Source organism: Argiope bruennichi, chromosome X1, assembly GCF_947563725.1.
Source record: "Argiope bruennichi chromosome X1, qqArgBrue1.1, whole genome shotgun sequence".
Lineage (NCBI taxonomy): Eukaryota > Metazoa > Arthropoda > Arachnida > Araneae > Araneidae > Argiope > Argiope bruennichi.
Window position 1 is genome coordinate 69,955,040 of NC_079162.1, and position 26,307 is coordinate 69,981,346.

Below are 26,307 nucleotides of genomic sequence, written 5' to 3' on the forward strand. Positions count from 1 at the left end.
CTGCAGAAGAAGAGAACGAATCTGAGGGCAGATGAAGGACGTCGTTTATTAACCGCTCTTTTAACTTGTTAACCGGCAAAGCAGAATTTCGAAACAAAAACCTAAGTCTGCTCGGAACGTCACTTTCTAACGAAGTAAGTTGTTTATAGTTGCTTCGAGACATTAATTAGCTTTTCGATATTCGGAGCAAAGTTTCATTTATATTAATGTGCAGGATCGTATTGTGTTGCCGTACTTAAATTTGTCAAAATTTCTGTTCTTTCTTTAAAAAAAAAAAAAAAAAAAAAAATAGGTGAAATATTTTTTTTTTTTTTCATTTAACTACTTTGCAATCTGCTGTTGCAGGTTTTCGTAAAAATTTACTTATTAACGTGTTTAATTTCTTTACTCTCATTTTTCTTAATTTTATTTAAATACAATGCATAGTTTTGAAAATGTCATTAAAAAATGTAGAATTTTTGACGCAAAAGGCTTTTTAGTTTGAAGTTAATAATCCATTAAAGTATGGATCTTAAAGATTTGTATTCAGTCTTCAATTTCTTAATTGCATCTTCATATATTTTTTTCAGGCATAATTAAAGATGGGTGACCAAAGAGCAGTCAAACAAGTTAGAGAACAAGATTACACTTTACTAGATCATTTGAGTGTTCTAGATATTGATGCACCTCCTTCTAATTGCCGATTGACCGGCATTATATGTACTATTGGTGAGTGCACCTAGTTACCCGTATCTGTATTATGTATATGAATGTTTTAATCAATTTGAAAGTTAATTTTTAGAATTTTGCATAAAGTTCTTACTTTGCTTCCAGTTTCAGATTTCTGCTATATTTTGTTAAAATACTAATCTGTCACTTTCTGTTTTCTATGTTATGTAGATCTTATTCTAACTCCTTCTTTAATCATTTAACATAATTTTATAAATGCTTTATTTACAAAGATAAGCTTGAAAATGTGTAGGATAAATTTCTATAATCTAATAGATTTATTTTGAAAAATATCTTCTTCTGCATTATAGTTAAATTTTAGGTGTTAAATATATGGGAATAATCTATTTGAATTAGAAAGGAGGAATTATGTGTACAATAAATAACTTAAAGACTTAAATGTTGGAAAGGATGACAGATGTATGTATAACTTTGAGATGAAATCAATTATTATAATTTTTTTTGAGTAAATAATAGTTCTTATTTAAAGTTAAGAGTTAAAGGCATTAAAAGTTAATCTGTCAATTATTAACAAAATTGGACTGAGAGATTGAAAAAAAAAAAAATATATATTTGTCATGAATACGAAAATAAAATGTAATTTTTATTTTGGGAATTAAATGTTAGGGGTTAGTCATGTGTTAAAAGTAAATAATTTGTGAACAGTTGAATCATTTTAACTCTTCAATTTAAAATGTAATAGTTTATTTGTTTGTTATAAAGAAATTCATATAATATAAAATTTTCTTAATTTAGTGAATGAAATTATATTGATACATTAAACAGTATTTGAGATATACAAGAAAGATTCTTTAACCTTTATTGCAGCAAAATTTTTAAGTACAGAAAATTGTCCATTAAAAGTTTTACTATCAGGAATAGTACTAAAAATAAAAGTACCATTTTTTATTTTATGCCAACATATAATACTTTTTTAATCGGATTACCAAAAAATACCTTTTTTTAATGAGATTTTAGAACTTAATAATTGTTATATGGGTAGTATTAGAAACTATTTAAATATTTGTTCATGTATTATATGTACACAGGTCCTTCATCTAGAGATGTAAACATGCTTGTGGATATGATTAATGCAGGAATGAACATTGCACGAATGAATTTTTCCCATGGGACGCATGATGTGAGTTTTGTGACTAACACTTAGTAAAACTTCCCTTATCCTATTAACATTTTTCTTAACCTCTTAATTGCATTAATGGGACTTTTTGTCTTTCTTTTACATGGTAATCTAGTATTAGGAGTTCTAAATCTTATTTAATGAGTTAATTTTAGATATTATGTAATTATAATACTTTTTCCTTTGATAACATCATGAAATTAAGGTGACATAAATGTCTATTAGTATGGAGTTTAGTTTAAAGATCTCAGTTGAAAATTCAAATCAGTTCTACAGAGTGCAGGATGATTTTATCCTTAAATATTTTTTATATTAATGTCATTTGTAAATGCTGACTAAAAAGTTTGAGGTTCCAAATACTTCCTCTAAATTATGATTTTTTTTATACTTCATTCCAGAAGATTTCTCCATCTAGTCGATCGTTATTGAAATTATGACTTAATTTCAAAGAATTTTTTTCACCTTTTATATTGTTGATACCTTGTTTGTCACTTTATTGATTACTTAAACATTGTATTGATGTAAAATTGCTATAGGCTAAAGAAACAAGTATTCCTTAATTCTTTGTCAAATAATGCATAGCTAAAATTTCATAATTGTATTACTTTTTTTATTTTTTTTTGAAGTAGTACTTCAAAGATAATGTGTATATTTATTATCATATTACATGAGTACATTTATTATAGACATACAGTATTTTTTTCATGACAAACTATAAGTATTCAATTGACTTTGAAATACCTTTATTAATTATTTGTGAATATAAGTATACAAATATAATCATTGATATAATAATTTTTTAAATATAAAATATGAATATTCTGTTTGTTGGCATGTTTTCTCTGCCAACTATAGTCTGTGTATTTTCTGTAGGTGGTTCAAGGTCACATTTTCTAACTCGTTATTGGTTGTCTGGTACTAGTAACACAGTAGAAAATGTGACCTTGAACCACCTACAGAAAATACAGACTATAGTATTGAGTTATTTTCTTTCAAGAATAAAACAAAATATACTCACTGATGATATTTTGCTAAAAACTTTTATTTTCAAATTGTATTGTGACTTCTGGCTGGAGCAGTTCATTAAGCAGCAGTTCATTTTCATATACTTCTTCTGTAGACAAACACTCAAAGTACAGAAGTTTGAACGAGGCAAGCATACATAGATTGAAAATGGAAAGTCCTTCTTGGGTTGTTATACAATTAGTTGTGTTAGTATTAGTAGAAAGAATTCTTACCCAATAAGGTGTTCCCAGCCAAAACTATTTAATAAAAGCAAATTAGGCTGCATTAAAATTTGAGACAATACTTGAAAAGAAAAATTTATCGCATATTTTTACAAATTGAATTTTATCATTCATATTCTTTTTCCTTGCATTATCTATAAGGGGGTAATGTAAATAAATGAATGGATATATATACTTGGTTTAGTTTTACATTATTACAATAACATTTAATTTATCATCTATATACTACTTCTGTTAATGGAGGATACGAGTGTAATCAAACTATATGAATGCAGTGTGTTACTGTTCCAAAGAATGTGAACTCTTTATTTCTGAACTAAAGCAAGCATTCTGCATTGTGGCATTGAGGAAGTTCTATTTTTGTTTCTTATATTATAAACTTTAAATTGGACATAGATCATTTTAAAGGAATGTGCATGAGTATCTGTATGAAAGCTTTTGCTAATATTAACCAACTGCTGCAATAATAGATAAAGTACTGTACTTTTTCTTTCATAATATACATTTTATTTCATGGTAATCTCTATATTTTGAGAATTTAATATCTTAATCCATAGAGTATAAAAAAATCGCACTTGGATTTTCATGTAAAATTTTTTGAACAAGCATCCTTGTTTGTTCTTTTAATATGTTTAACATTTGTATTATTGTATATGTTTAACATTTTTTATTATTGTGATTTTCTTGTTAATAGTATCATGCTGGTACAATAAAGAATGTCAGAGAAGCAGTAAAAATCGTAAGTGAGCAGCAAGGGATACCTTCCTATCCAGTTGCTGTTGCTTTAGATACTAAAGGACCTGAAATAAGAACTGGTCTTCTTTGTGGGGTAATATATTTCACTGCATATTGCTAAACTTAAGTATTCTTGCTTAAGATAATTATATATATTATATCAACTAATGATTAAGCTTTTCAGTTATTGTTTAAATTTGTCAAATGACAAAAAATATTAATCGAAAAATAACATATATTTTTGAAATAGAATAATGTTATCCATGAGTATATTGAATATGCTGATTCTAATTTAATCAGATATGATAATTTAAATATTAATAGTTACAGTTTAATCATTTAGGATTTAAATACAAGTTACTATAGCTGAAGATTTATTTTGAATTCTTTGTCCTTTAAGGTATGCAGAGGATTTTTTTAAGTCTTATTTCCTCTGTATTTGTCAATTTATTCAGCTGAAAATTTAAATAATTGAGATTTTTGCAACTGCTTTGTATAGAAATTGTATATAACAGCAAAAAGGACAACTTTAAAAACCCCGCTTTAAAATTTATTTAGCACAATGTTTGCAACTACTGTTGATTACTTCAAAATAGCAGACATATTTATATTGTGTTATAAAATATCCAATTGCTCATAAATGGGACAGTATACCCTTAAACATGGCATTCTCTTTTTCCTTCCTGTCTATACCATATTATCAAAGTAAATGATAATATTTTCTTTCTCCTCACCAGTATTGTAACTAGATAGTTTGTGTCCCTTAAAGAATAAAACTGATCATTATGACTAATTATGAAAGGACTTCAATTTTTGAGATGCATAGTCACATTTTTATAATATTAGATGATCTTATAGTATCTTTTACTTATTTTTATTTGGCACATTTTTATTATTTTCTTTATAAATTAATCCTATAACTGAAGTACTGGCCTTATGATATTTTGCCATTCCTAGAAATTCACAATATTTTTCACTTAACCATGTTGCAATAATAAATTTTGCTCAAATTATGTTTTGTTGACTGAATAGTATTGCCTCCCTCGTAAAAGAAAATTATAATTTTCTGGAATAGTTTTCATTATAAAGGATATTCTTTGTAACCAAGAATCTAAGGATGTGCTAAATTGTGGGTTAACAATGTTTTGCAAATTTTTAAGAAAATTTAAATCGAGATGTTATTTCAATGCCTTCTTTCGCCACAGAATATCCCAGGAAATTAAATTGCCTTGATTCTGGTCCCCCCTGCCTTTCTATAATTATATCACTGCTCCTTACGTAACTATTTCCATCATAACTGTATCATTCATTTAAGTGCTGCAGTCTATACTAATTCTTTATGAAACTATTTTTCTTAGGAATTTGAAATTATACTAGTAATTTTTTTAATGAATAATTTCCTTGAGTATCAAATTTTCGGGTAATGTACTGATCTTATTTTGAGTGTTAAGAAAATTAAAGCTCTTGTTCTCATGTTAGAGACATAGTAACAATCGTGCATAAGCATTTTGTGCATCTTCAAACATTTTTTACGGTTTATTTTTTTAAGAATTATTATTAGGATTCACTCACTTTTCTCTTTTTGCTTTGTTACCATCCTATTGTTTTCAATGACAATCTCTCTTTAATTGATTATTTTCCATTAAATTATTTATTTTAATTAAATGCATCCCATTAATATCTAGGGTCCATCAGCAGAAGTTGAAATAAAGAAAGATGCCAATGTGAAAATTGTGACTATTGATGATTATCAAGAAAAATGCACAGCAGATGTTATCTATGTTGATTATAAAAATATAACTAAAGTCTTGGTTCCTGGAAATAAAGTTTACATTGATGATGGCCTCATTTCTCTGACTGTTGAAAAAGTTGGTAAGTTTTTGTTGTAACTAAAAATCTAAACATTGGAACAAACATTGGTTCCTAAAACATTAGAACAAGTTTTTAATTCTCTTAAATATTGCACCTGGTCATATATTTACAACTACATAGTTTCACAAAATAAAGTGAGCAATTGTATAAAAGCATTTTGGCTTCTGTAGAAAAGAATAATAATTACAAAAATTAAAATTTATACGGCCCCCGTAGCAAAAAAAAAAGTTTATTTTTAAATTGAGATGCTTATTGAGAGAAATTAACCATAAATTTTGTTAAAAACATTCATTCCAGAAATGCAAATTTATTCAATACAGAAAAACTGTCATATGTAAGAATTTGTATAATAATTCCTCATCAAGGCTTTAAAGTAATTTTCTAATGACTGACAATGTTGTTCACTTATATTGGGTGGCAGTTGCAACTTCGACATTTTATAAAGAAGGGAAAAGAAACTTGAGAAAATGATAATTTAAGATATCTTGGAGAAGAACTGGAATGCTGAGGATGAAAATAAAATCCTTTGCTGGCACTTGTGTGCTTTCTATTAGAATGAAATATTGAGTCATTGGAAATGCTGTAAATAATCATAACATCCAATCTAGTTGTAGAAAAATACATGTTTTTCAAATTCCCGGTGTCCTCCCAGGTTTCACCGTTATAAACTACAGGATAGTCACTTCCTGAGAGAGAAAGCAGGAGGGTGAGGTGTTATACAAATGATTTTGAATTTGACATTTTGTCTTGGTTTTCAAGTTGACCTCATGCTAGTACATAAATAAATGATCAATCCAAAGCTCAACATTCCAAAACTGAGCATGTAGAAATTATTTCAATTAATAGCTGGCATTCATACAGTATTTATAGAGCCCATAGACTATTGCAAAGGTTAAATGGGCTGCTGCATGATCAGTGTCTTGAATTTTACAATGGGGCACTCTTTTAGATAAAATCAAATTTTTCTTTTTAAAATGCAATTTGGACATATGAATGTAAGTTTAACTGAGATAGAAACATAAATTCTCAAAAATATCATCTTTAAAATAGTAAAAATCCATTCTTTGTGTAAGGTGTTCGTCAGTGGCCTTTTTATGAATGTGGAATTTTTAGAAATTCTTTGGCTTATATCGTTTTGTATAACAGTATACTGAATGTTCAACTGAGATATCTTAAATGATAAAAAATATTCAGTTACGTTATTGTGGCTGAAATAAAAGATGAATTTCCTTTGGCAGTTCATCCTCTCAATCTTTGCTGATAAATTCAAGAAGCCATTCTTTAAGTTACAAATGATGTGCAAAATCACTTGGGATTCAATTGTGTTTGCAACTTTGTGTAGGTGCTAAAAGTGTTCACTTTGAACTTTTTAAACACTTCAGGTAATGTATTATCTGATCATTTTTTAAAATGTAATGTAAATAAATGCATTTTTATATTCTGATTCTGCTGTTTTAGTAATTTGTTGTAATATATATTATCACTGAAAATTACCATGCAAATATCACTCAAACACTGATCAGATGTAAGGAAAAATTGTTTTCAATATGTTTCTTCTAATATCTGAACAAGTTTTGCAGAGAATGAAATTTTGTGTCTTTGGAGATGAGGGTAAGAAAAAACATTTTACTGAATGACACTTTTTTGCTTTGGGGACCATATAAAAATTTAATTTGTGGTTTATTATCCCCTTCTGCAAAAGCCAAAGTATTTTCATACAATTCAGTACCATATTTGATGAAACTTTGCAGTTGGAAGTATATGTCTAATTGCAATACTTAAAGAAATAAATGCTTGCTCTTTTTTGGTATAATCTCTCTCTCTCTCTCTCTCTCTCTGTGTGTGTGTGTGTGTGTGTGTGTGTGTGTGTGTGTGTGTGTGTGTGTGTGTGTGTGTGTGTGTGTGTGTGTGTGTGTGCGTGTGTGCGTGCGTGTGTGTGTGTGTGTGTGTGTGTGTGTGCGTGCGTGCGTGCGTGCGCGCGTGCGTGCACGTACAATATTATATACAGAGAGAGAGAGAAACTAGTACAAAAATGAATGGAATGCATTCAATATGAAATCTAACAAAATAATAAAGACTTTATTAAAGGAGTGACAAATGATTATTTGCCAGAGAGAAGAAAATATGGATGTTTTTTAGTAAGTAATATGATTTCTTTTAATTGTAATAATTGTTTGGTGCTGTATATTTATATACATCACCTGATTATCTAAAAGTTGTTGAGATGTGAGTGCTTATTTTACAAAGAGCATCTATCTCTAGTTGTTAGCAGTTCTCTGGCAGAAAATTGTCCCCAATAGCATCTTATTTTCAATTTAGATAGTATTTTCAAATATCAAATTGTGATAGACATTAAAGCTGTGTTATTTTAAAACTTGCATCCGTTTTTTTTCCCCCTTGTATTTAGGAATTTTCCTAACAGCCATATCCCATGATTTTAAAGTGCCATTAAAAAGGAAATTTTTCAGACCTTTTTTTCTTATGCATTGTTTTTCACAACAATGTAACTTCACTTTGTTATTCTTTATATAGCTTGTTTACTGGGAATATTGGTTTTGTTTAATTTTTAAAAAAATCTTATTTATAACCTGATGTTCATAGTTTCCATACAAAAAACTTGAAAGCATCAAATGTTATGCACATATATGTTATTTTAATAACTGTATACTAGTTCTGTTGATTGTATGCATGAACATCCCTGGTGGACTGAAGTCCAGTGATATCCTAGTGCCATTAAAAAACATAATTATGTAAATCATCTTTCTTCTAATTGTATGTTGTGTTTCATAGGATTTTTTGATTTTATATGTAAACTGAACATGTAATAATCGGTTTCTTCCTCAGCTTTCAGGAATTAAAGAAGACCGTGCAATTAAATATTTGATAAAATAATGAAAATGGTTTTAAACTCTTTACAATAATGAATTATTGCTATGTCCCATTGCAATAATTAAATGCATTATTGATAATTAGGCAAAAAAATTTAATAATTGTAAATTCTTGAAAATATTGCATTATAACTTAATTGGTATCCTTAAATAGAAAATTTTTTGAATTTTAAAATGGTTTAAAAATTTTTTTATGATACATTTTTTGAAGTTATTGAAAAATGCCAAAATTCGTGTAAATTTTAGTTAGTGAAGATTTTAAAAAATCCTTCCAAGGTAAGCCTTTTCATTCTCCAAAGTTTTTTGGATTAAATTAAATTGTTTTCGAGGTCAAAGAGTATGATCTGTAGAGTTCCAACAGACAGGCTGAAATATTTATTCTCCTTTATTATTAATAATTTATGGTTTACTAAAGTCATTAAAAATTTTTATCCATAAATGAGGAGGTTTTGTTACTAGTGTTCTCAGCTTTATTATAAGTATACTATTGTCTTCTAGAGACAGCATTTTCAAATTAGTCGATTAATTTTCTGCCCATTCATCATTTTAACCCCTTGATTCACAATAACCAAATTCCCTTTTTTGTTGGTCTAATGTAGTAAATGGAAAACTTATAGCAGTCATAACTAACAAGGGTGACGATTATTGCTTAAATGCATAAAGGTGAAAATGTCGTTGTTATTTTGCAAAGGATGTAGTCATGAAATATTATAACTAATTATGGTATTGCTGAAATATATTTCTATTTTTGTAAATTTTATATTTATCACAGTTCTTTTCTCTTTTAAGTGGTGATAATAAAATTCTGTTTAAATTGTATTACAAATTTTGACTAGTAGTTCTTTAAAACAGTAAACTATGTTGTTAATTTTGTATTTTTATAAATTAACAGTAAAATATATAAAATTAAATTGTATTACAAATTTTGACTAGTAGTTCATTTAAAACAGTAAACTATGTTGTTAATTTTGTATTTTGATAAATTAACAGTAAAATATATATTTTCAACAATTCTTGCATTTAAGTTGCTAGCTGCTCTCTGAAAAAATATATGAAGAGCCTCAAAAATGAATGTATTTGACATTTATGGATTTATTTTTATGTTGTGTCTACAAGATATTTATCTGTTAGGTGAATATTGTTCCCTGTCCAAAGTTCTTGAGTGCACAACTTCATGAAATAATTAAGGTTTTATTCAAGATATATCCTAACTGCAGTTTCTTGTAATAATGTAATAGGATTACTTTTGCAACACTTTTAAAGGCATTTTCTTATCTATAGTGAAACTAAAATGGTGTGACAATAGCATATCTCTATAATGCAATTTTAAGAGATTTGAAATTAAATGTGCAATTATGTTGCAAGTTTGAGCTGCTTCAGGCAGATAAAATAGTCTTAAAGGCTATAAGAATACTTTTATGTCTGTACATTACATATTAATTAGTTTTTTTTTTATGCATTCTTGATTACAGTCTGAATCTTTTGTATGAATTTCAAAAATTATGTGATATTCCTAAATGTAATGGAGGATGAAGGTTTCATTTTTTTTTTTCTTAATGATATTTATTAATAGTTATTTTAGGGTTGAATAAAAATAGGACAGGAGAAAAATCTGCCTTAACTTAGATTTGTTTTTAAAATTTTATCGTTATATTCTAGCCATAAAAATGTCTTTAGTGAATTCAAAAACTTATATATCCTTTTTAAATGAACATTGAAAAGTTTGAACTTAAACACAACTTTAACGGTTTGTGTAAATACTTTTCATTCTAATTTAAGTAATTAATATTTGCAGGATCTGATACTGTGTTTTGTAAAGTTGAAAATGGTGGAATGCTTGGAAGCAAGAAAGGAGTGAATCTTCCTGGTGTAATTGTAGATTTACCTGCTGTGTCTGAAAAAGATAAAGACGATCTGAAATTTGGTGTTGAACAAAAAGTATGTTATTTATATTAATTTCCAGTAACATTTTTTAAAAAGTTTATTGTTAGTCTTTAATATTATATACCACTTCACATTTTTAAATGATGAATGGGCTTATTAAAAATTAAATTTTTTTAAAAAATTTAATTTACAAGAATGAATGCCTGGTCTGGCTTAAAATCCAGATTCCATTTGATAAAATAACGACGGACCAGTGTTGCCTTTTTCTAAATTATTTATTGACATCACACAAGACAACACAAAACATTAATATAAATGACAGTAAATTTTGTTATTGTGGGTTTCGATTCATACTTTAGCACAGTGATTACCCACGTCCGTTATTGCCGAAATCCTGACGGCGTCTCCCCGGGTTTCCCCTTGTTTACACTCATGATCACATGACCGGTTGGGAGCACGCATGCGCCAACATCCCGCCCGGCCTTGCTATGTTCACATGCAAGAACTTACAATTTCTCACACATTTAACACAAATAAATAAAACACTACATAAATATTAAATACATATATACAATTATTTTGCGCAGAAATTATACATTTCTAAAATATTTTTCAGTTAATATTCGAAGCTAGTTAAATATGAGAGCAAATAACATAATAACAAAGCACATCAATCACAATAATGAAATGGTAAATAAATGCAATTTAAATGTAATAAGTAATACAAGCTAAATATACTGAACAATGTAATAATTTTATAAAATATTTAATTTTCAATAGGCAATACACTCAATTTGTTTATGGATCTTTTGTAAATACCCTTACTAGTTTTAATATCAACCACTCTCACTTTATTATCCTTTCCAGGAAAAAGTGATATTACACGTCCCATTAACCATTTACAGGGAGGGAGATTTTCTTCCCTGATTAAGACCATGTCTCCTATTTTTAGATTTTCTTTATTAACTGCCCATTTTTTTCTTTGCTGTAAACTATTTAAGTATGAAAGACTCCATCTCTTCCAAATTGTTTGGACTGACTTAGTTATTCTTTGCCAAACATTAAGGCGATTTGACTCAAGATCTGTTAGAGATGGTTCAACTATCGCTGTTATTGGTCTCCCTATTAAGAAATGTGCTGGAGTTAGCACTTCTAAATCATCAACGTCAGTTGAAAGTGGCGTAATAGGGCGGGAATTTAGAATCGCCTCTATTTGGGTAGTCATCGTTAGCAATTCTTCGTAAGTAAATTTTGAGTTTCCTGCTACGCGCTTGAAATGGTACTTAAAGGCTTTAATGTTTGCCTCCCACAGTCCTCCCCAATTTGGACTTCTAGGAGGAATAAAGGACCACTCAATATCTTCTTCTGCAAAAAAGGCATATAAAGATTCATTTTTGTCTTTAACTAATTTATATAAAGATCTTAATGCTCTGTTAGACCCTACCATGTTAGACCCATTATCAGAAAAAATCTTACGACATTTACCCCTTCTGGAAATAAATCTTTTTAACGTAGCTATTAGAGCTTCAGATGTTAAATCACTGATTATCTCAAGGTGTATAGCCTTTGTCACTAAACAAATAAATATACAAACATACACTTTAATTTCAGGACCCTTCCTTTGATATTTATTTTTGATAAAAAACGGACCACACAAATCTATTCCCGTTGAATTAAAGACTTTATCTGGAGTTATTCTTTCCTTTGGCAAATTGCCCATTTTTTGAGAATACTCCTTAGGATTATTTTTAAAGCAAATAACACAATTATGCACAATTTTTCTACATACGTTTCTCCCATGAATAGGCCAATATTTTTGTCTTACCTGAAAAAGTAAATGTTGGGCTCCTAAATGAAAATACTTTTCATGATAATATCTTGCAATAATTTCAGTTAATTTACCCTTTGAGGGTAATATTATGGGATGTTTCCCTGAATATGGCAATTGAGAATTTTCCAATCTTCCTCCTACCCTCAATATACCTTTATCATCTAGAAAGGGAGATAAATTTAAAATCTTACTCTTATTGGAAATTTTATTATTAGACATTAATGATATCACTTCTGCAGAGAATTCTTCCAATTGACACTGTTTCAATAAGTAATTTTCTGCTTCTGACAGTTCCTCTGTTGTCAGTGGACCCTTTTTCTTCTCTTGGTTTCTGCAATTTGACATAAATCTGAAAAGATAACTTAATATGCGAACTATAGTTAGAAATCTATTGCTACGGTTTATAAGATAATCAAAAAAGGTTTTGTTAGAATTTAAAGTCAAAACAATATTAGAGTTCTCAGATTTAAGTTCAGGTAAGTAATCTTTTTCATCTGGTTCTGGACACTCACAAATAGTTTCAGGACGTTCATCAGATAGTAGAAATGATGGACCATTCCACCACTTATTTTCACATACGAGAGATTTAGCACTGAGTCCTCTAGACAAGAAGTTTGAAAGGTTGTCTTTTCCTGGACAGTGAAACCAAGTACTAGGATTTGTCAACCCCGTCATTTCCTGAACCCTATTCTTTACAAATTGTTTTAATGTGTCTTCTTTAGAATTTTCATTGAGAAGAAAACATGATCCTAAGACATCGTTAGTTTTCGCCTCTTCTAGTCGTCCACTCGCAATCCAACCAAATTCTGTTTCTCGAAATAATAACTCCTCATTCACCCTGTAAACATTATCTTTCATTATTCTGAAGAAAACATCCGCATTCAATAAAGCGTGAATCTCCTTTGCCTCAAAAAACTGAGGATCAGATAATTCCATAAATTTAGGAATTTTCATTTTTGAAATATCTAAAGTAACGTTAGGAGTAAGTCCTGTTATTTTTTCTGTTACCAGAAATTCGGCATTTTCCATAAAATTTCCATTTTTATTTGAAATTAGAGTATTCAGCCTTCCTTTTAAATTTTGTTTCGTTAAATTAAGCCCCGAAACTGAAGTTTGGATTTTTTCTAGCTTAATTCCAAGAATCTCGCTCATTTTCTTACTCAAAATATTAATATTTGATGCGGAATCAAAAATGCAGGTACATTTTATTAATGTACCCTCTTTATTTTGCAAGAAAATATTTCCAGTTGCTAATAGAACACTTTTCTTTTTCTGACGAGGCAAGCTATTTAACACCGTACTACAGAGCGCAGAAGGAATTTTGTTCTCCCCCGGGAGTTCTGTTTCTTTATTTTTTACTTCCGTCTCACCCCAAGAAGGGGTGGGGTTGTTTACACTTTCCAAAACATGTGGCTTTCGTCTCTCGCTTGTCTGTCGGAAACAGATCGTTTTTGAATGCTTCAGACCGCAGGTGCATAGATATTTCGAATTGCATTCATTTTTCTTATGATTTTTACGGAGACATAGTTCACACAATTTATGCCTTCTTACTAAATTAAATCTTTTATATGGGGTTAATTCTAGGAATTTAGGACATCGATATATTGGATGTGGATTTTTTTCACAACAATTTATGCAGCTTTTATTTTCAATATTTTGTTTAACAAGTAGAGTTTTAGTTTTAGTCGAAAAATTGAGAGATTTTTTGATGAATGGTTTTGTTTCAACAGCACAATTTCTAATTACAGATAAAAGTACTGCTTCTCTTTTTTCTAAAAATGCAATGAATTGTTCAAATGCAGGAACATTTTTATGATCTTGGCTTAATTCAAAATTCTTTCGAGTTTCTCTATCTAATTTTTTCAGCATTATGTTAATTAAGAAAATATCAAATAAATCGTTTTGTTCATATTTTAGCAATTTTAACGCTCGCAGATTTTTTTGAATACAATCGATCATTTCGCGTATTTCTTTTGGATTCTCATGCTCTATCTTCTTAAAATCTAATATTGACTGTACATGAATGTCAATTATTAATCTTTTATTGTCATATCGAGATTCTAGGGCTTTATACAAAGAGGTAAAAGTGTCAAACGAAGATGCAAATTCTTTAACTTCATTAGAGAGACAAGAATTCAAATAGTACAGTTTCTGCGACTGCGTTAGTTGTTCATTTGACGTAATTAAATCATCGAATTGATTTCTAAAATTACTGAACTGTTCATAATTTCCCGAAAATGTGGGAAGTATTATCGGTGGGATCTTTGTCGGTATATTAAAAGTTTCAGTTTCGTTTTTGGAATTTGAAGTCACAGAAGGAGGTTTACAAGAATTAATTAAGGTTTTAATTCTTACCTCCAAATCCTCGAGGCGGACATCACATTGCTCCAATTCTTCTTCAAGATCTGTTAATTCAGTTGCATCCGCATCATCCAGTTCAAATGAATTTCTTCTTATACTGATGACATTTTGCTGCAGCTGGTCGATTTTTTTCAGTTTCACTTCTAAGTCCATTAAGCTTGTGTCTTCTGACACTTTATCCGCAAAGTTTTCAATTCTTGAAATACTTCCTTTTAGGGAAGTTTTTGCTTTGTTTAATTTAATTATAGTATCCATGGTTCGTCTCACGATCGACTGGACCAGAAATGGTCTGGCTTAAAATCCAGATTCCATTTGATAAAATAACGACGGACCAGTGTTGCCTTTTTCTAAGTTATTTATTGACATCACACAAGACAACACAAAACATTAATATAAATGACAGTAAATTTTGTTATTGTGGGTTTCGATTCATACTTTAGCACAGTAATTACCCACGTCCGTTATTGCCGAAATCCTGTCGGCGTCTCCCCGGGTTTCCCCTTGTTTACACTCATGATCACATGACCGGTTGGGAGCACGCATGCGCCAACAATGCCCTCATAAAAATAATTAATTTGTTTCAGTAATTGAGCATGATTTAAGTGCAACTCGTTTTGAAGTTAATTCACTAAACTGTTAGTTTGAATTCATTGCAGTTTTCCATGATAAAAAGTTTAGCGAAATGTAAAGATATATACTCTTAAATATATAATTTAAGCTCTCTATTAAAAAGTTTTTACTTTAAAAAATTAGATCTTGTCATTTTCTTTTTAATTATATCAATGAATAAACATATGTGGTAAAAGTTAGCTTGTATAAATTCCATAAAGAAAGTGACCAATTACTTTTTCATCCTGTTATAGGTTGACATGGTATTTGCATCTTTTATCAGGAATGCAGCTGGTGTCCGAGAAATCAGAGAAATTTTGGGCGAAGAAGGGAAAGATATAAAAATTATATCTAAAATTGAAAATCACGAAGGTGTCAAGAAGTAAGTAGAAAATTTTATATCTGTTGTTATTTTAAACATTTCCTAAAATTCAGTATACTTTCATTTCTGATAGACTCGTACTGTGCTATACTTATCCCATTGTATTTTATATTTAAAATTTTTCTTGTGGTTAATGTTATTACTGTATTAAAAGATTCCTATTTCTTTATGAGAGTCTCATGGCTGAAACTAAAATTATAATAATGATAGCCACATTTTTCTAATCAATTTTATTGCACTATTGATGAAAGATTTTGATAGACATTATCTTTACTAATGAGTTTGTAATTCATGTAATGATGACTCTCCCACCAATGCATTTTTCTGATATTTAGAATGCATTGTGAATGTGAATATCATTTGTGAGTTGTGCGTCATCACTAGCATACTGCTACATGTATTTTATTTAAGTTTATGAAGCAAAAGCAAATTTTTAGCAAATCTGCTTCTTTTACCTTAATATTTTCAGTGACAGAATGCTTCACTAGTACAGGCCTTGTACAATTACATATCCTTCCCAGTTATTCTGTAGGAACCTGTGGTGGTAAGGTCTGAAAGTCCGTGTTATCAAATTTCTGTTCTAACAAAGTACTCGGTACATTTTAAGCCTCGCATGTAGGATTAAACATTTTCCTGATATGAAAAGGGAGTGCTAGCTCATATGCCATCCTCATCATCTGATCACAGTTCTAAGTTATCAAAGCCACCCCTAATAAAAGTGGTGTCTTGTGTAATATAATGTGTTAGACTTGTAACAAAAGGATACTTTATTGCATTTTGCTGTTAATTACGTTGTGTAATTTGTGCAGTAAAAATTTAAGAAATACATGAAAATGATACATTTTATAAAATTAACGTTTTAATCACACTAAAGATTTTAAATAAATCAAATAATAAAAATAATTGTTTCATAAACGTGTAAAATAGAATTTGTTATGTGTATTAGTAGAATAATATGATTTTTGTTTAAATTTCTTACACATTTCATAGAAGATTCGTAGCTATTATCATAATTTGTTTTGATTACTTCAAACCCAATAGATGAAATATTAGTAGATAATATAAGTCATTGCTTAACACTAGAACGTCTGGGATTTCGATTACTCTTAAACGTCCGCCGATGTCGTTTCGACACTGCGATATGAAATAATTGTAATAACTAAATTGCAGGACTACTGTTCAATGGGCTTTAATTTTAAGACTTATTAACATTATTTCATGTAATTATCATATATTATGACCCTTTATATCATAAACAATTGTAACAAAACAAATTACTTAATGTTAAATCAAATAAAACAATAATAGTCATAAATATTAGCATAATAAGCAAAATCGTAATTTTTATGAGAATGCAAGTTTTTTAATCATTATCTATCGTTTTTATTTTATATTTCCTATACATTTCAAGCACCATTTTCATGCAAGAGACACACATTTTTTTTAGTTACATTTCCATTACACTATTTTAACTCCGCACTTTTTGCGTTTTAGCGAATTTGTAATTCATTTAAATTCAGTATTTATTACTGGAATATTGTCAATTTCATCTGCACTTTCTTCAGATTCTTCGCAATCTTATGTCTTCATCGGATCTAAATTGGAACAAGGCAGCTCACCACCATCTGATTCATTCTCAGAAAACTCTCGCAACAAATTAGCAATTTCATCAGGGCTTAGACCTTTTCTATGAGCCATCATTTCAGTGTGTCTGCTCTGCACAAGGTTAGAAAATCGAATGAAATTTTTTGTATGAGCAGATAAGCAAATGCTATGTAACGAAACACTTAGACACAACAGTTTTAGTATAATTGATTAATTTCCGCTGTGAACCCAATAACACTGTATTCAAGGTCAAACAAATGGCTGATAGTATTTCGGGAAGTTTGTTTTACTAATGGTATCTACTTTTTGTTGAACGGCAGCTATTTATAATGATAAATTGCCTTGGTGTAGAAACGACACCAGCGGATGTTCTAGGTATATTTAGTTGTAAAATCTCTCGTAATTAATATAGAACCACAAAGCTTTTTCTGTGTAATCACCATGGAAAATGATTAAAAGTCACGAAAAATTTTTAAATTCCCTGCAAAAAGGAGAAGAAACTAAACAGGCCCCGGTGTCCAATCGACACCGACGGACGTTCTAGTGTTGGATACCCTTTCAATACCAATTTTTTCTTTTCCAAAATTAAGATAATTTAGGGCTCTAATGGGTCAAATAAAGTATAAATAGCTATGTTCTGCTAACATTAAAATTAACTATAGGTGTAATTTTGGAGGTGGGATATACAGTGGTCTTTTTAAATGGGACACACATGTCATATTGGAATTGAGGTGAACATATAGAATACAGTGGATACGAAAAAAAAAAATTGCATTAACATATGAATGTAATCACTGAAAACTATTAGGATATTCCCCGCTTACTTATTCTTTTGGGTGATTTAAAAAATATCAACGGTACATATGTCCTGGTGAGGTCCAAAGGTTTAAATCTCAAGAAGTTTATTATTTACAATTTTCAGAATGATCTGTACCTAAATGTTACAAGAATTGGTGTGGTCAAGGTATATTAGTTGGATGTATAATTTTTTAAGGTATATAATTTTTCAGGATAGGAGGAAAAAATAGGTAAAATTCAGAGGTTATTTTTAGTTAAATATTGTGATCATGGAGAGCAAAACATAATGATTTATTAATAAAATCAGAATTTGCTATATTTTGCAAGGGCACGTTTTAAGTTTTTAGAGCATTTGTGAATATTATTTAAATTTCAGATCTTTTCTTAAAAGAAATACTGGCACTTTTGATTATAACTATTTTCTCTGTGGCAGCTATCTACAATCATAGCGAGAGTCAAAGTTGTCAACTTTGCCTTGAATTGATGGATGTGAGGTATGAACAAAACCACGTGATGATGTCAAATCTATCAGTATTTGAGTACTTGAATCATTTTACAAAATTAGTCAGTGGTACAGGGTTTTATATGCTCTAAACTAATCTGCATTTAATTTATAAATTTGGAGTATCAAGTATCTAGTTCTCTTTCGTTTTGGAATATGTGTGCTGCCCTCCTAAAGTTTCAAAGTAGCGATTAGATTTTTTTTTTTAAGTGTCTGAGTTATTAGTATTTTTTTAAATATTGATTAGTCATTGCTACTCAACAATATTTAACTCTTAGCTGCATTTTATTTTAGTTATTTCTTTAAACATAGTAAAAACATCTTTGAAATTTCTACATAAATACCATTCAAGGTTATACTTAACTTGCTTATAAGGAATTCATGTACGTTTTGCATTTATCTTTTATTTAGGTAGGTAAATCAATAAATTTTGTGATTATAAATTATCTATAGAAAACGATAGAGAGTAATGACTTACTATTTTTCAAAATATTAATAGTTTAAATAAGAAATGCTTCAATTTTTTTTTGAAAAAAATTGAATTCTTTGCGGTTTAAAAAGTAATTTGTCGTATGATTATTCACTTAATGCACGAATTTGTTTATTTCTCCGACAGTTAAAAGTTTATAATTGTTTTAAGTTGAAATTTTCTGAACAATTGATCTACATCTTCTAACCACTCTGTAAGTATTTTAAACAAACGAAATTGAAAAATAAATAAAACTTCAAATTGATGTTTTATCTTGGAATGAGTCCGAGAGAAAACATCCAGGTGCTAAGGGTTAATGTAATTAAAAATAGATTGTCATAAAATTGAATTTTCAACATGCATACAGATGCATTAATGATGCAGTGAAAACCGTTGTTAATATTTGAATATTACAGAAAGATTAAAGTGTGCCAATGTAAAAGTAATTTTTATTATTCTGTAGAAATGTATGTCTTTTATCATAAAATACTGATTACATTGTAGGTAAGTCTATAATTTTAATAATTTGCTCTTATATACAGAATTGATGAAATCATTGAGGAAAGTGATGGTATAATGGTTGCCAGAGGTGATCTTGGAATTGAAATTCCTCCTGAAAAGGTCTTTTTAGCTCAAAAGATGATGATTGCCAAGTGTAACATGCTCTGTAAACCAGTTATTTGTGCAACTCAGGTATCATTGTATGCTATAAGCAATTTTGAATTATCCCTTAATGAAATTACTTTACTCAAGACTTAGTATTGATTTAAATTTTTTACAAAACTTACTTTGCACCATAAGAACATAATTTTAAGATTTAATTTTAGGAAGTAAATTATTTCTCAGTTTATGATTAGTATCAACATTTATTAGCATACTCATGTGTTATGGTCTAAGTATTATTTTTGTCTATTTTTAATTCTTTAGCCATTAAAGCTTTATATTTAGATATGTATTTGTTAAATTCATAAATGCTATTTTGAAATGGGGCCTTTGAATTTTAAGTATTGTATGTATTCACTATCCAATCTCATTTCTAGATGCTTGAAAGTATGGTTAAAAAACCCAGACCTACCAGAGCAGAAAGTTCTGATGTTGCCAATGCTGTATTGGATGGAGCAGATTGTGTTATGCTGTCAGGTGAAACAGCTAAAGGAGAATATCCACTTCAAGCTGTAAAAATGATGCATGCAATTTGTGTTGAAGCTGAAGCAGCCATTTTCCAACGACATGTGTTTATTGAATTGAGCATGAAAACACCTGTTCCAACTGATTCAACGCACACTGTTGCTATCGCTGCTGTAAATGCATCTATGAAATGCCTGGCTGCTGCCATTATTGTCATTACTACTACTGGAAGGTATGCAAAATTGTGTCCTGATGTAAGCTTTTTTTTTAAATAATCTCCTTTACTCTGAACATGAATTGATTTATTTAGCTTCTTCAAATTCAGAATTTAATAGGCATTGTGTGATTTTTGAAAAGTCTAAATATTTAAACTCTATTTATGTAGTAGTAATTTGTTGCATATCTGACATCATTTTATCTACAAACTTGAAAGACAAGAATTTTAAAATCAGCTAAATCCTTTGATAACTATCAATTTGTATATCAGATTTTAGCTTTAAAAAATTGAGGTTGCATATGATATTTAATTCTATGGTGTTCGATAATAGGAATTATACACCTATTATATTTCTTAATTTAGTAATGTTGTCTTTTGTCAAAAATCTACTGAAACTTGTAAAGGTTTAAAAAATTTTACTGTTGTGAGGATATTTCATATAAACTTTATTTGTAGGACTGCTCATCAGGTATCAAAATACCGACCTAAATGCCCAATTATTGCAGTTTCACGCCTTACTCAAACAACCAGACAAGCTCATTTGTGGCGAGGAATATTGCCTTTGCACTTCACAGGTAAATTTTAATCATTTCTTAAGCACGAAAGTTGAAGGTAGTGTTTTTCTATTTATACATTTGTTTGTTATAACATAATGAAATTTCCTTTTTATTCATAATTTTCTATAATGAGAATCATTATTTATAATATCCCCCCCCCCCCAAGGAGAGCGTTTACCAGATTGGCCCCATGATGTGGATGCAAGAATTCAGTTTGCCATAGATTTTGGAAAACAGAGAAAGTTCATCAATTCTGGTGATGCTGTTATTGTTGTGACAGGTTGGAGAAAAGGAGCTGGTGCTACAAACACTATGCGTGTTGTATATGTTGACTAATTAAGTATTGTTGTATACTTTGATTAGTTTCAAAAGATTGTAGTAATGTGGATTACAATTCAAAAATATTTTGCTTAGTATATCTTGTTGTGTAATGTTCCCCACTTGATACAACTTCTACCTACATGAAGAAAAACTCGTTACTATTGTTGTAAAATATTTAACTTTTGTGACATGCAAACTATTTGTAGAGTTTAGTGATCAGATATTTAAAATTGTGATGTCATTGCATGAATGTGGTATTAAATTTGTGAAATTTTAATGCATAGATCGTCACAAATAAATGAAATTTGCTTGAAAGTATAAAAGTTTTATTTACAGTACATTTTTACATGTTATAATTTCTTTAGTCCATCATTTAGTCCAAGCCTGTTTCTAGCAATTTCTATTGCTAGAAATTGAACACGTAACACTGTAAAAAAAAAATTGTTAGGAATTATTGCTTGTGCTTAAAAAATTGTGCATATCTCTTCTGATTTAACTGATATGTAAATGTTAGCAATTTATTATAGGACAGGAGAAAATTCTCAAATAACGTACAATTAAAAATATTGAGAAAGTACAGCAAAATGAGTGCAAACTATTCATATTTAAAGATTTCATTGATCTTTACAGCTAAATTATAATTTTATCATATGTTAACCATAATTAGAACATGAAGCATAATAAGAATTTTGATTCACAGCTTTTGTCAATAATATTTTAATTCTGTCATACAACCCTAACTTAAGTTACTTTATTACCAGTTTTTTTTTTAAATGAAGTTCAATTTTTAGTTTTTGCTATATTGAACCATCTTGATATACATAAATTGCTGTGCTTAAGAGCGTCACATTTTAACCAGGTCTATTTTTACATAAAATAAAAGTTGATGCCGCCTCAAGAATTCAAGTATATTTCTGCTTTTTCATACAAACTATACTAAATGCAATTACAGAAAAAAAATTATTTTGGATGGCTTATTTTAAGACGAGATGCTTATCTCAACATTGTCTTTTTATGGTAATAAATGAAAGGTTTTACCTAGTATGGTATTCTCTTCACTATAGTCTTTTGAGCTATCAATGCGTACTAAAGTGCCAAATGTAGCGTCTTCAACAGTGTCACGAAAATCTTCGCAAAATTTTCGCCATTTCTGAGAAAGGAAAATTCGAAATATGTAACTATTCTAAGAAAACATGCAATAATGGGATAAAACTACAAAACAGCCTGCTATATTAAACATTTCGAAAGCATTAATGCATTTAATTGTACCTAATTTCTAAACATTCTGTTCTCTTTATATATTCTTTTTTATTTATTTCTATGATTAATGCTGTATTACAAGATATTAAAATTGCTGCTATTGACTAGACAAAGGTCATTTCTCCTTTTAAATGTTTTATTGAATGTTCAGAAAATCTCATGAATTGTCAATGACTGTGCCATGTATTTTTTTTTTTTTTTTTTTTTTTTGCGAAAGCAAAAAGCTTTCTACTAAATAAACTTTATTTTAAAATGTGTTGACTATTAATATGCAATAACTTGACTTAATAAGCCAATTACATAATTTAAGCTTTGATGTAATGTAGCTTAAATTCAGAATCGGATATAAATAAGGACAGATGAAATAATGTTCTTTAATTATTCTGTTCCTAAGAATAGAAACTATCGCTTACCATTCAGATCAGTTCCAGATAAATAACTCTTCATAAATGCGAAGGATTTTAAATCCAGATATTAAACTATAAATCAGGGTTTCTTGAAGCCTTTAAGGTATAATTTTCTTTAAGTCTTTTTCATCACAATCGCAAGGAAAAACAATGAAGTCCTTAAAGTTTATATGATTTTTTAAATAACTCATTAGACATATTTGTAAACAAATAAAAACCTGTATACCTCTTTACTTTCTTCACTTTTCAAACTGTCTATTTCTAAAACGTCCAACTTGAAATTAGGAAACTGTGCAATAAATGCATTATATATCTTATCATCATGTGGAGTTAATTTCAGCGACCTAGGCGGAACTGATGTGATGAGCTATAATAATAAAAACAATATTCAATAAAATTTTAGGTAAAATTAATGTTTTAATTATGTTTTGATAATGGTAAAGTTTAAATTATGATCTTTTTTTATGTAAGATGCTAAAAAATTATTATACATGAAACTAACACTAGGGGTGATGCCAAATAGTTTGGAATGTATGTTATGCATTGTTAAGCAAGAATATTTTGATCTTAATAAATTGCAATACAATAAAGCCTGTTTAAAATGATATTGAAGGAATCTAGAAAAAAAAATTTTCTAATTTCAGGATCCAATATATATATATATATTGTGTGCATTTGCCAATATATTTATAAATTGTTTTAAGAACTAATTAATTTTAAAGTGAAAATTTAACTTTTTTTATTAATAGTAATATTATACATAAAGAACTAGCAGTCACCCACTGCTAGTTTTGAAATCATTGTTGCCTAGCATTGACACAAATTTCTGTGCTTTTCCAGAAATCTTATGTCCACTAATAGGTAGATACTTTGCTCTTGTTTTGCAGAACCCTTGTATGGTAGCTTTATCAACATCTTCATTTTGATATTTTTAAATCGTTTTCTTTTGCTAAACATTTTTTCTACGCCCTTCTGCCTGCATATTAAAAATTAGCTATTGCCGACTGAGACATTCTAACTTTAGCAATATCAACTTGCTTTAGATCATGATCAATTTACGAACTTATTTGTAGCTTTTCATCAAATGTCAGTGATATTTAAAGCCTTGAATTTACCATGGCACAGTTTAAAACAAAAACATTCTAAAAAATTATTGCACCTGTAAAAATCTAGTTGATAGAAATGCTATATATTTAAAATTCTAATAAAGTATAATAGTTGCACATTTGAATATTACTAGAATGCTTTGCTTAAAATTTCATTTAAATGCAATAAGTTTGTTGAAATTATAATTATTCACAATTATAGATAAAAGAATAAAATTCCACTGCTGAGTATAAACAAATAAGCTTCATAATATAATATGCAACAATTAAACATGCTTTTATTCAAAATATATTTATACAGAAAACCAAAAATGTATGGATTTTTCTACTATTTTTACTCACATTATAATGTATTTCCATGTGCTCAGCAGCCTTGCCAACCCATGCTAATTCAATATCAGGCTATGAGGGAAATAAAACACAATCATAATGAAAGCTGCAAACACATTATTAATATACACGAATTCATATACATTTTATTGATTTATACTAGTGTAGCATTATGAAGGACAGCTTCTCTAATTTTATACAATGATTAGATTCTGAGAATGGTATCTGAGCTAGTCACCTCCTCCCAAAACTTCCACATCATACCAGCAGGAAGATATATAACCCAAAATCACTACTGGACTGCAAACCACAAGGTCAGAGGTTCTATCCTCGCGCATCCATTCGTCACATTGGTGACCTCAGACGATGAACCCGCAACCAAAGTCGCCAGACTCACTCGACGTAACTGCAACCACTCACCCACACACGCTCGCCATAACGCTTGGCACTACTCAAATGGGTACAGGCACATTAGACTAACAGCTAATAAATAATACATCACCACTCAACAGCCATATCGTTCGTCACACCTCCAACTCACTGGAGGGAGAGTCTGTGGTGAAAGCTAATAAATCAGTTAACAGCTACGCTGTCCGAACAATTGCTTTTGTATCGTGGGCATGTTACTGGACTGCGAACCACAAGGTCCCATGTTCTATCCTCGCGCATCACAATTCGCCACAGTAGTTAATTTAATGTGTGTCATGCTAATATACTGTTCAAGAAATTAGATCTTGAATTATTATCCACGCCAAAACTGCCTCAATAGCCTTAAAAATAAAACGTTTCAAAAAATCAACTGCATTATATCAAAAATATCATAAAATGATATATGCCTGTTTTGTTACAAAACATCCTTAACAAATGAAGGCATGTTCTTACAAACAGAATGCTGTATGTATCTTCATTATGTTAAATTATAAATAAGAATAATGCAATCAAATTTTGCAATGTTTAATTAATTGTTGACTTTCAGAGCTTGCATTAAAATTATGACATAATGAGAGAAATTATCTTTACCTGCATTTGGAGAAAAAAATGGCAAATTATGAATTACTGCTTAAAAGTCTACAATAAAGAATATTTGTAGTTCTAACACATTAAGTAAGGGCAGGGGCGAAAGGTTAAACATATTAGCTCTCCAGTTTAAGGAGTACAATAAGATCGCAAATTTCAATTTATACATGTTACCTATAATTATATCTGCATTTCACTTGATACATTTATAAGTGAATGCATTAATTTAAGCAAATACAGAAACAGGTTTTTGCTACAAATCTTTGTTGCCATAATTCCTGATTGAAGGCATTTCTCTACAGAATAAAATTAGCAAAATTAAGAATATTTCAACCAAAAACTATTAAATAATGACCATAGCTATTTCTCTTACCAAATGCACATTTAAATGATCATGCAACTACAGAAAATTCTATGAAGGCAATATTTCCTCTTTTTGTTCCAATATTTGATCACAATTCTAATTTAACAATACATATTTGTGTCTTATTAAAGATAACAAAAAAATTATCACAAGTGTTTTTTAAAAATTTACAGTACAATAAACATGAAACACAGCCAACACATAATATTTATGTAAATATGCAGTTCCATCATAATAAATGCAAGAAGAGATTTATAACTATTTCATTTTTTTTTTTTTTCACTTACTGTGTTCACATAAGAATCAGCATCAAAAAAGCTGCTTTTCTTCTCTGAGAACGCTCCACTATTCTCCATATCTAAAATTTAAAAAAATATATATTTAAAAAATTTTTAAGTATAAATCTTTGATCTTGAAAATAGTTAATGAAAATGTTAACTCAATATTTATAGACATTAAATTATTTTACAATAGATTTGATTCTTGATAAAAAGGAAGTGGAAATTTCTTCATATAATTAATATCCATCCAGCCATATTTTAATTAATCCCATATCTATAGTCATATTCAT

At 29.1% G+C, this 26,307-nt stretch overlaps 2 protein-coding genes across 3 annotated transcripts in view; one reads left to right on the plus strand and one right to left on the minus strand.

Annotated features, from left to right (window-relative positions):
* Positions 1–21,567, plus strand: LOC129958204 (pyruvate kinase PKM-like). The gene is made up of 11 exons (XM_056070479.1): positions 1–134; positions 570–708; positions 1,758–1,849; positions 3,788–3,922; positions 5,514–5,700; positions 10,384–10,526; positions 15,528–15,655; positions 19,572–19,722; positions 20,070–20,389; positions 20,831–20,949; positions 21,098–21,567. The coding sequence occupies exons 2-11, from the start codon at positions 582–584 to the stop codon at positions 21,265–21,267; spliced, it is 1,572 nt and encodes a 523-aa protein (XP_055926454.1). The 5' UTR covers positions 1–134; positions 570–581; the 3' UTR covers positions 21,268–21,567.
* The window catches only part of LOC129958205 (protein PBDC1-like), a 10,516-nt gene continuing 5,765 nt past the window's right edge, over positions 21,557–26,307 (minus strand). For both annotated transcript variants that reach the window (XM_056070481.1, XM_056070480.1), the window contains exons 2-6: positions 26,024–26,094; positions 24,368–24,427; positions 23,146–23,286; positions 22,291–22,402; positions 21,557–21,679 (exon numbers count right to left, since the gene is read on the minus strand). In XM_056070481.1, coding sequence (XP_055926456.1) covers positions 21,603–21,679; positions 22,291–22,402; positions 23,146–23,286; positions 24,368–24,427; positions 26,024–26,092 — 459 coding nt within the window. In that variant the 5' untranslated portion in view covers positions 26,093–26,094 and the 3' untranslated portion in view covers positions 21,557–21,602. The remainder of the gene's footprint in view (positions 21,680–22,290; positions 22,403–23,145; positions 23,287–24,367; positions 24,428–26,023; positions 26,095–26,307) is intronic.

Excerpts from the sequence above, each read along its gene's own strand:
- LOC129958204 (XM_056070479.1), top strand. The coding sequence starts at position 582 with ATGGGTGACCAAAGAGCAGTCAAACAAGTTAGAGAACAAGATTACACT. Across the intron at positions 15,656-19,571 it reads AATCACGAAGGTGTCAAGAA|AATTGATGAAATCATTGAGG; the intron begins GTAAGTAGAAAA and ends TCTTATATACAG. Across the intron at positions 19,723-20,069 it reads CAGTTATTTGTGCAACTCAG|ATGCTTGAAAGTATGGTTAA; the intron begins GTATCATTGTAT and ends TCTCATTTCTAG.